The 11,525-nt window shown below is 44.2% G+C and overlaps 1 protein-coding gene across 3 annotated transcripts; it reads left to right on the top strand.

Moving 5' to 3' along the window:
- Positions 1-2,778: 2,778 nt before the first annotated feature.
- LOC147460778 (uncharacterized) lies at positions 2,779-7,269 on the top strand. Of its 3 annotated transcripts, none has more exons than XM_086508480.1 (3): positions 2,779-2,893; positions 3,071-3,644; positions 3,734-7,269. In XM_086508480.1, the coding sequence occupies exons 2-3, from the start codon at positions 3,344-3,346 to the stop codon at positions 6,970-6,972; spliced, it is 3,540 nt and encodes a 1,179-aa protein (XP_086364606.1). In that variant the 5' UTR covers positions 2,779-2,893; positions 3,071-3,343; the 3' UTR covers positions 6,973-7,269. The 3 variants fall into 3 exon arrangements, with proteins under 3 accessions (XP_086364606.1, XP_086364607.1, XP_086364605.1); XM_086508481.1 differs by lacking the exon at positions 2,779-2,893 and having other exon boundaries at positions 2,965-3,644; positions 3,734-5,848; positions 5,939-7,269; XM_086508479.1 differs by lacking the exon at positions 2,779-2,893 and having other exon boundaries at positions 2,966-3,644.
- The last annotated feature ends 4,256 nt before the right edge of the window (positions 7,270-11,525 follow it).

Here is an 11,525-nt window from a genome sequence, read left to right as displayed (position 1 = left end):
TGTACGCGTTCTTGAAATGGAAGGATATGCAGACATGTCCACGATGGAGGAGCAAGGGGGTGCTTACTGAAGAGTGTTAGCAACTAACTCTTGATCTTCCGATGCTTTGCGTCTTGTTGTCAGACTTGGTTGACGGAGAATGTGCAATTTATGACAATGTCCATGTCCTTACATAGGTCATATTGCTAGCATTGTTACTTTCAAGTGCTCCTTGTCCACCCACATGGAGTTGAGCGCACAGAAAGAGTGCATTTGAGGGTAAAAAATAATTTCACCAATGTTCAAAAAGAGCATCTTCGAGGATGATTCAATGTCCAAAGCGTTTTGTAAACTCTTGTTGATCAAAAGGTATTCCCCCATGCTTTAGTTTTCTATTGCTAAACTTCCATAAGCCTATTTTCTTGCTTATGTTGTTTTTGGGATCATTGGTACTTGGTTGCATTCTCAATTTTTCAGCTTCTCTTTGCACATAAACATGAAATGCTATATGAATTCCTGATGAGGCTTTAAAATTTGAATTATACCCGATTGACGATGGCCTCCTCCCCCTAGAATTTGAAATGGGTTTATCGATCTTGCGCTTACCTATAGATGAAAAATCCTCCATAATGAAAACATCATCAGCCTCAACTGTGTTTTGGCATAAAGGGCAAGTGGAGGCTGCTAAGCCATGTATCGACGCACTTGAAGCGAGAAGCATGCTTGCATTTGGAATGAAGTCGGAGGATATCGTGGATGTCAAAGAGAGGGAGGCAAACAACACACTCAATTCCTTCCTTGAGCCCATGCACCCCTATTGATTGTCTTCATGGTTATCATCACCAATACAAAGGCTTTCATAGCTTCATAGGTTCATGGGAAGCCACAAAACCATATTTTCCTCTCACTGATGAGATGGTGTTTTGCAAGCCTCACTTAGAATAACACACTGCACATGGTTTTATATCGGCGAGCTTCTCTCTCTCTCTCTCTCTCTCTCTCTCTCTCTCTCTCTCTCTCTCTCTGGCCAATGCCAAAGGTCCGAGGTCTAGCAAAGCCATTTTTGGAAAGTCTCTCTCTCTCTCTCTCTCTCTCTCTCTCTCTCTCTCTCTCTCTCACACACACACACACACACACACACACACACACACACACACACACACACACATGAGTGAAAGAATAGTAAAATAGCACCATTTTTTCTGCATCTCTCCCCAAGAGTAGAAGTTGGTTTGAGCAGACAAGGGTCAATGGTGGGTGTAGCAACTATGGTAGGACCAATCGCATAGACAAGACCGATCGCATAGATATGGCTATGGAAAACTTCTTCTTCATGCTTTTTTCTTTTGTAGCAAGCACTTTCATGTAAAGAGAGATATTAACAGGCTTGCACACTCTCACAAACACACAAAGAGAGAGAGAGAGAGAGAGAGAGAGAGAGAGAGAGAGAGAGAGAGCACCTTCTCTCAACTACCTTGCAACACCACCTTTGAGGCAAAAAAGCTAGAGTTGGAGTCAGTCGTGAGTTGGAGCTCATAAGTCACTTGTAGAGGAGCGGACGTCCATATGTCGACCCAATTGGTGCAATTCACTTGTTTTTGGATTGAAGGGCATAAATACTCGATGTTTGCGACACATGTAAAGGGCAAACATTTTGCCATTATACTATAGTACACATACTATATATTATATTGTCGAATCTGAAAAACAAAGGGGTAGATCAAGTAGGCAAAAATTATTCAAGAGCTCATGCTAAAACTTGAAAACTAGTTCAAAAACAATAGCACTACTTGATGGTGATCTGGAAGGTATATTTTTTCACCAATTCAAATATCCATAGCTAATTCCTTACTCTCAAAGGGATTCTACTGAATGCATACCAATACTCCACGAAAACATTCTTTGATGGAATAAAAAGAGGTAAAATCTAGAGTTTTTTGAATTCTAACACTAAAACGACTCAAATTTTGTTGGTTTTATTTGAAGCACTGGTACGGCCGATCGCCTTCGACGGCCTCTCTCTCTCTCTCTCTCTCTCTCTCTCTCTCTCTCTCTCTCTCTTTATCGCGTGCAAAGGGGCTTGTTTTTGTTTTAAACTTTAACCTTCGGGTCGCAGATTGCGACACGTGTAAAGGGCTCCCCCTTCAGCCATATTATGTTAGTAGATGCATAAAGATTAACTTACAATATACTTTCGCCACAATAAAAATATATTAAAGGCCAATTTTATGAGCCTTGCCAATTGCATATCGCTGCATAGAAATTTATTTTTACGAGAGAATGGGCGGTAAAAACCTCTTTCCATGTGCATGTATGAAGTACATTATGGCCTTCACTTTATGAACACAAAGAGGATGGAATGAACACAAAGAGGATGGAATGATGGGATGAATTTCTTCTTTGGTGTATAGTTAAGTGTAGGAGTGATGAAATGTGTGCATGCATCAAATATCTCCCTATATGAAGACAAAGAGAATGGAATGATGGGATGAATTTTCTTTTTTCATGTATAGTTTAGTGTTGTAGTGATAAAATGTGTGCATGCATCAAATATCTTGCTTTATGAAGACATAGAGGATAGGATGATGGGGGTAAATTTCCCTGCAAGTGTGAGCGATAAATTGTAGTGAATGGTATGGTACATTGTAACACACATGGTGGAATGAGTGAGGTAAGTGTAGTAGTGATAACAGATAGTGGAGGGTAGCTAGTAAATAAGAGATGAGAAATTGTACAATATTAGCAAGAGCAGCCTTTTCATAGGCTTCTGTTGCACAGCTATCTCTACACCTAATATTGAATGTAGTGTGTGAGGTGTGCATTCTGCAAGATGCATTTTCGGGACCCAAAGCAGTACTACAGAAGAAGAAGACGATGTGCAAATTTCAAAAAATTTCCTCAAGCTGCTTGTTAGGTGCGCTCTTCCTTCACCCACCTCTCTCGCCTACACAATTTGGGCCCTTTTTTTTTTTTGGGCGTTTTGTTTGCTTCCTCTTGGCTCGCCCTGACGTTATTCAAGGGCACGATTTCCTCCTATCTCTCTAGCCATTTTCCCCCTTCCCGTACTGAAAGGTCTCCCCATTTTTCACAGCTTCTGTTGGGTTCTTCCCTTCCGTTAAATCCCTCCCAGCAGCAGCGGAACGGACGCCCTCAGACAGGAGAGGCGAGAAGAGAAGCGGCTTGCTGGCGATGGTGGACCAACAGCAGCAGCAAAGGCGGTCTAACTTCCGTAAGTTGCCTGCGTTTTTGTTGCAGTGCCAACATAGCTTTTTCTCGGTTTCCTCTTGAAGCTCCTACAGGAGAGAAGGCGCTTCCGTCTACTGGCAACAAAAGACGGAGGAAACGAAAATGTCTACTCTCTGAGATGCGGAGATGTTTGGTAGTAGCGGCTTCGCATGATATGGTGGAAGCGCAAAATGCAGGTGGCAGATGTCTGCTTTCTCTTCTGCTGCTGCTGCTTCTGCTTCTTATTCGTTCGCAGGCAGCCGATGAAGATGCGGCTGCGTTAATGGCGGTCAAAGCAGCGCTTGTTGATCCAGCGGGAGCCCTCGCGTCGTGGACGGCGGGTTTTTCACCATGTACTTGGAGGGGCGTGGTGTGCAGCAGCAATGGCAGAGTGAACGAGCTTCGCTTGCCAGGTCTTGGTCTCACGGGACCGCTCTCAGGTAACTCCCATCCTCTCTTCCTCAACTTTCGCAGGTCAAAAAGGGATTTTGCGTGTTAATAGCAAGCATTCTTTGCGCATTGCTGGCAGCGGAAGTAGGGAAGCTTAGAGAGCTTCGCAGGCTGAGCCTTCGGCAGAATCGTTTCAATGGCTCCATCCCGCCGTCTCTCGGTAGTTGCTCGCACCTGCGAGCTCTCTACCTGCAGCTCAACCAGTTTTCCGGTACGCTCCCTATGGAACTGCTGCGCTTGGTGGAGCTGCAGACATTGGAGCTTCACGAGAACCTATTAATGGGCAGCATTCCCCCGCAGATATCCAACCTCGTGTCGCTGCGGGACATCGACCTTTCACACAATAACTTGTCTGGCATTCTACCCTCAACGATGTCTGTGTGCAGGAACTTGTCCTACATAAACCTCTCCTTCAACCACTTCTCTGGTTCGGTTCCTGCTGAATGGGGACAGCTCTCGCTGCTCGCTACTCTTGCCTTGAGCTCCAACGAGCTCTCTGGGAGCGTGCCCTCTACACTTGCAAATTGTTCACAACTGCGTTCTCTCAGCCTCGACAAGAATGCGCTTACCGGGCACATTCCCAGCAGCTTGGGCTCTCTTACAGGTTTAGAGCTTCTCTCGCTCGCGGATAACAGCTTAACAGGCTCCATTCCTGCCTCTCTCTTCAACAGTACCTCATTGCAGACGGCCAATCTAAGCTTCAACAATCTTACGGGGCCTGTCCTTCCATTTCTTGGAAGCAGTTATGGGCAATGGCAGGAGCTAGATATGACCAGCAACAGCTTAACTGACGGCATACCTGTGTCTCTGGGGAATCTGTATAACCTTCGGTTTCTCTCACTATCGAAGAATTCCCTCTCAGGGACGATCCCTTCTACCCTGGGTAACCTTGCGTTTTTGCAACATCTGAATGTTTCCGACAATCTCCTGACCGGACAGGTACCGGCTGAGCTTTCGAACTGCCGAAGCCTGAAGGTATTAGCCCTTGAAAACAACAAGCTTTCATCACCGCTGCCATCGGCTTTGGGGTATCTATACCAGCTACGTGTTCTCTCCATTGCGGACAATCTTCTTTCAGGCACAATGCCTGACGAGCTGGGAAGCATTAGTTCTCTAGAATCGTTGGATGTCAGCCGCAACAACTTGTCTGGTCCGATGCCAGAATTCTTGTCTGCATGGTTCAATCTGAAAAGCCTTGTGCTCTCCTCAAATACTTTCAATGGCAGTCTTCCTAATCTGTTGGTGAAGCTCGTCAATCTTCAAGTCCTCGACCTGGCAGAAAACAATTTATCGGGTAACATTCCTTCCTTTTTAGGCTCATTTGGCTCATTAAGAGTGCTAAATTTGACTGGGAACCACTTCACGGGTGGGATACCCTCATCTCTGGGGAAGCTCTTGGCCTTGCAAGTTCTGGATCTCAGAGGGCAAAAGCTTTCTGGGCCCATTCCGGTCGAGCTTGCCGGTTTGCCGAATTTGCAAGTTCTTGCTCTTGCTGGTAACTCTCTCACAGGTTCTGTCCCTTCAGCTCTCAGCAGCCTTTCTACAGCCCAGGTTTTTGATTTCCAGAGCAACAGACTGACTGGCACCATTCCCTCTAGCTTGGGTATGCTACAAAAGCTGATGGTTCTCTCCTTATCAGACAACCGCTTGTATGGCGGCATTCCCTCAGATATTGGTAATTGCTCCCACTTAATGGTTTTTGAGGCCAGAAACAATGGGCTAAATGGATCGATACCAACAGAGATGGGCATGTTGGTGAAGCTACAGAAGTTGGACATAGGCATGAACAACCTTGCAGGTTATATACCCCCACAATTATTCAATTGTACAGCCTTGTTAAAATTGGACCTTGATTCCAACCACCTGACAGGGCCGATACCTTCAAATTTCAGACAATTACAAAATCTGGAAGAGTTGATTCTTGGAAATAATGCCTTGAATGGTAGCATTCCGTCTGACATAGGCAATCTTACACAGCTGCGGATACTGGACTTATCTTTGAATAACCTTACGGGTGCTATTCCTGCGTCTCTAGGGAGCATTGATGGTTTAAGCCAGCTTAATCTATCCAGCAATCATCTTGGAGGAGCTATTCCAAAGGAACTCAGTAGCCGCTTCAACGCATCATCATTTGCAGGAAATCTTTTACTATGTGGAGCTCCATTAAACACACCTTGCCCCAACAGTGGTAAAGGTGGGCTAAGCAAGCGTTCCATTGTGTCAATCATAGTGGGAGTTTCAGTTGTTTCAGGGATGATATTTTTGGTTCTTATTTTATGCGTAGTGCTACACATCACCAGAAGGAAGGAGAGCTATGATGGCACTGCTTTGCAACCTATGGAGCAAAAGCTTGTCATGTTCTACAGTCCAATTACCTATGCAAATGTGCTCGAAGCGACTGGGCAGTTTGATGAAGAGCATGTTCTCAGTAGGACTAGGTATGGCATCATATTCAAGGCGTGTTTGCAAGATGGAACAGTCTTCTCTGTAAGAAAGCTTCCTGAAGGAGGGGCGGAGGAGGCCGTTTTCCGCCGCGAGGCAGAAATGCTTGGAAGGGTGAAGCATCGAAATCTAGCGGTGCTACGGGGATACTATGTTTCTGGGGATGTGAAATTGCTGGTGTATGACTACATGCCAAACGGTAACCTGGCGGCATTGTTGCAAGAGGCTGCTCAGCAAGGTGGACAAGTGCTGAACTGGCCCATGCGACATCTCATTGCCTTGGGTGTCGCACGGGGGTTATCTTTTCTGCATTCTCAGTGCAATCCTCCGATCGTGCATGGTGATGTGAAACCCACCAATGTCCATTTTGATGCAGATTTTGAGGCCCATTTGTCGGACTTTGGATTGGAGAGGCTATCAGCAACGGTGGTTGGGAGCGGCGGCGATCCATCCAGCAGCAGCTCAGCAGCTCCTGTAGGATCAGTGGGCTATGTGTCGCCGGAGGCTAGCTTGACAGGACAGGTGAGCCGGGAATCGGATGTGTATAGCTTTGGTATTGTGCTTTTAGAGCTGCTAACGGGGCAGAGACCGATGATGTTCAATGAGGAGGAGGAGAATATTGTAAAGTGGGTAAAGAGGCAGCTGCAAACAGGGCAGATGGAGGAGCTTTTTGATCCAACTTTGTTGGAGTTGGATGTGGAATCCTCAGAGTGGGAAGAGTTTCTGCTTGCTGTCAAGGTGGCGTTGCTTTGCACGGCACCGGACCCTCTGGATCGCCCCTCCATGACAGAGGTTGTCTTTATGCTTGAAGGTTGTCGGGTTGCAACAGATCATCCTTCATCGTCTGATCCCACTTCTCACACCTCCCCCTCTTAGGTTATACTGTAGAGTTACTAGTTATTTAGAAGTGTAGTGTGTATGTGCGGCGTGCGCGCACACACAGTGGTAACCCCACCACAGCCCGCACACACAGTGGTAACCCCACCACAGCCCGCACACACAACACCAGACACTTACATTCTTCTGCTCACCGCATTACTTCATTTGCCCCCATTACAAAACGTAACAGGGCCCCCCAATTCTTGTACAAGTTGTATGCTCCACTTTTGGGATGAAATTTGTCACATCCCATCCGCAGGGCTAACTACAGCACATCAAGCCAACGTTACTCTCTGCCGTTTGTCCTGCATGTTGCTTTTTTTGTGGGCTTTTTTGGAAGGCTCCCTATACCTTTTCATGGGAGGGTGCAACGTTAAAGTATTCAAATTCCAGCTTTGCAAAGCAAGGGGCCGCTACTTGCTTGTCGAAACGTTAACGGATACTCAGAGGGAGAGGAGAGACCGAGATAGGCCCACGTCTGCTACGTTTGCTACTAGACTACATTTATGTAACGTCGGCTGCCGCCTGGTAAGTGGAAACTGGTTAGCTGACTCTTTCTAACATTGCCCGCCCCCCCCCCCCCCCCCCCCCCCCCCCCCCCCCCCCTCTCTCTCTCTCTCTCGGCCGCCCTCTTCTCTCTCTTCTTCTCTTTGGAGTCTTCACTAGCAATTGCGCAGACACCCACCTTTGTTTAGCAGAATCCCTTTTTGGGTTGTCCGTGCCATCCGCCATTTCTTAAGTGCCGACTTTTGTCGCTAGTGATCGAAAGATATCATTTCATTTTTGATGTTGGGCGGAATCGCTGCACAAACTTCCTGGCGTTCACGAGTTTGTGGGTGTCACCAACAGACGGCGCACTTCCTCATTCCACAGGTTTATTCAATTCACGTAGAGCTTCATGCCACCCAGACGCACTCGGCTCGTACACCCCAACTTTATGTCGGTAAATCATGTTTAGAGGCTAAACGCTTTCAGGCTTTTACATACCAGAGCTTGAAAGGCTTTTGTGCACTCACAGTCCCACCAATTCACTTGAAAGTTAAAACTGTTGGGGCTTTTGTGACACTTCAACCACTGCAATTTTGGGCTTTTGAAGCACTTCAACCACTTGCATAGTACAATGTTGCCGGCCACGACATTGCGCAATGAGGTGTGCACGATGTGCTCAGGCTTCACCTTGGACTTGAGATGGGTGACCATAAGATGGGTTTTAAAGCAAGCACCATGATGATGAGACTTGTTGCATGACATAAACATGTAGTTTTGTCTTCATACAAAAATGGTGGGATCTATCATCTTGTGCTTTGTTGAAAAGTGTCATCCTTCACTGCCTTCACATCACCTATACAAGATCTTGTTGACGATGGCATCAATTTAATTTCACCACCAACATACAATTCCCTTGGTATACATTTGAATTGCGTGATGTGAATAGAGTTTTCTTCGTAGTGATGGGTGTTTCCAATTAATGTTGGGATATTCTTGAATAATGTCATCCTTTGTCGCCTTAACATGTACTTAGTTTCTAAGGTGAAGTCTTATTAAAATAAAATAAAAAACTCTGATGCTTTGGATCAGCTAGTTTTATGGGATTGCACCCACACCCACACCCACACTCGTATGTCACAGGGACCCTTGCCTTTATGGCTAGGCCAATGCCCCTCGACTAAGGGAAAATCTTATTGACCATGGCATCGGTTTGTACTTTGCCTCTTTTGCACACTCCCTTGTATGCATCACTTTTCCATTATGTTTCCTAGTACTCAAGGGTAGTCCAAAACATGAATGTTCAACAATGAGCTCTATTCACTCTAAAAAAGAAATTAGTAAGACGATGGGAAGTTTGAGAACAAGGAACTGCAACATGACGTGTTGATGTGGGTTTAGTCTTGAGACAATTGAGCCCATGTGGATCTAGTTTTGAGACAACTGATTGAATGGTGTGATTTGATGAAAACGATGTTTGTGGCTCTCGGTTATGTTTAAACCCTTGTCATCCTAAAAAATATGAATTAGTGTCATCAAAACACTCATTTTGAGTGTATGGTTGAGTGTGATCGTCAACCTCTATTATAGGTATGGTCTTTTGATTATCCAAGCCCTTCTCTTGATGCCGTTTACATTCAATATGTTTGTATAGTATGATTCATAAAGTTGGATACTTGAAGTGGGGGTCTCTTTTTATTAGTATATTTTGGACAATTGAACAACAATTTTAATAGGGCTTGCAAACTAGACATCCATGCTTACACCTATAAATTACAGCCGTTATGCATCCCCAACAACATCGAATGAGTTAAAACCTTTATGCACCCACACAAGCATGCTAACACTTATACTTCCTTGTGTTGGGCATGCCATCAACCTCACAAATCATGCTAAGACTTTCTTTTAGTGTGCCCATAAGTGCGAAAAGAAACTATCACTAAGTTGTTGGAGATAACTAAGAAGACAAGGACGACTAAGATAATTGTCCACTAGGTCCATTTTTGAGACAAAAGGTGAAACATTATTGTGATTCACTTAAGTAAATATCTTTTGATTGCCTTACAATCCATGACATCATTAGTAAATTTCAGACAAGAAATCATTGGGGAAGATTGAAACAAACATGAGAATATGCAAATACATGGCCAAATCTAGGTTTTGCATGTGCTTACATTTGGATGATTTCTAAGTTGAAAGACAATTCATACGGATGCCAACTAATGTGGCAACACTTCTTCTTAGTACTGCTAAGGGGATGCTAAAGCAAACAATTGACTAGTTGGAGGAATTCCTTATTGTTAAGGGGGTGCTAAAGCAAACAGAGTTATCCTAGGAAAAGTGATGCAGTTTAATACTATACTTTTGCTTTCTTATTGTGGTTGGAAAGCCTATCCTAAGAGATAACTGCAACTCATAAATATTGGAGGTGGGGAACGAGAAGGAAAGGAAGAATTAAACTTAAAAGTGGTAAGTGAGGATGTATGAGTAGAGTCTTGCATATTGATCTTTATAATTATCACAGTTTGTGCAAATGATGACCTTTTTACAATGAATTGTATGTAGTTTAAATAATTTCATTTATGCAGATTGTCACCTTGTTTATGGATATGTTATGTGCTAATCTTTTTCTAATGTTTAAAATTAAACATCTATATACTTTGCTAGGCATGATTTTGTTGAAGGAATGCCTCGTAAATCGATGCCATAGTTCTCAAATGCTACACTTTATAGCCACGTACTACATGTTGTAGCCCACATGCCACTTTCCCTTTTCCATTTGTGGTGCATATCCCTCTTGCTTTAATTTCCAGCTTTCATCATTGAGCCTATATAAGGCCACTATGCTAAACTTGTAATATTCTCTCATTCTAACCAATCAAGCAAGTTTCATCTCAATGAGTACATCCTATCTTATCTACTTACTCCTAAATGTTATGAAGCTTTCACTATAATGATACATCATTGGTCTATTCACCATGGGCATTACACAAAATGGTTCAAGATTTCGATTACAACCACATCTACCTGAGGTATGACCAAATGACAACCAAGATAAACTCAAAAGACCATTCTTACAGAGATGTCACGAAGATGCCAATTGAAGAATTTGTCTTGATTACCGTGGGTGAACCAAAGATTTTTGAATGTCTGCAATCAAAGAAATCTATTTGGATGCGTGGTGCATCTGAGTGTGAAGACCTACAACTTCTAGTGCCCTTGCTAGAATATCTATTTGAACCTTTGGGAAGGGATTAGATACTTGCTACATTGGACATATGTCCTACAAAGGTTTGTGATGAAGATGGATATGACATCATTTCTCTCAAAATGGTTGAAACAGTTTGAGAGGACCCAAGTGAAGATGCATGAGAAATGAAACATCATGCACGCAAGTAAGGATAAAAGAAACCTCTCTGAGTCAAAGTTTTGTAAGTGCGCGAATGTGGTGCATGTGCAGAGAGAGAGAGAGAGAGAGAGAGAGAGAGAGAGAGAGAGAGAGAGAGAGAGAGAGAGAGAGAGTACACAGGATGTGGGTGGAGCATCTCAACACTCTGTATGTAAGAGAGCCCGTTATTCTTCTAACTAGTAAAGAATAAGGTGTGTACAAGTAATGGGTGGTCGGACGTCTCTAACATGTCCGACCAAGGTAAGAGGCACACCGCCTTTACCCCAACAATCTTCCACTTAAAGACGAATGTGTCGATAAGTGGTACTACTGTAGGACCTAGTAGTATGTATAGTAGGTAAGCGAGGAAACTCGTCTCAACCTATGTCCATTGGCTCTCTCGAAGCCACTGCATGCTGTCGCGTAGGCTCTAGCAGTATACGAAAGCGTATATCATTGCTAGAATCAGCATGTATACCCTGCAAGTATCTTGTAATAACTTGCACCGCTCCATGATGCATCATGCTAGTGTCACTCATCGCACGACTCACAACCCCAACCGCAAATGCTCCCACTGCAGTTGCTATGTCGAGTCTCAACACTAAGAGATTGTATATGAGAGTCCCAAAGGCTGATAATAAACGCATAATCCCTGCCAGCATATCCATGCCAATCG

Source organism: Adiantum capillus-veneris, chromosome 3 (assembly GCF_014529385.1).
Source record: "Adiantum capillus-veneris isolate H3 chromosome 3, ASM1452938v2, whole genome shotgun sequence".
Lineage (NCBI taxonomy): Eukaryota > Viridiplantae > Streptophyta > Polypodiopsida > Polypodiales > Pteridaceae > Adiantum > Adiantum capillus-veneris.
Note: the sequence above shows the minus strand (reverse complement) of the source record. Positions and strands in the feature narration are given on the sequence as shown.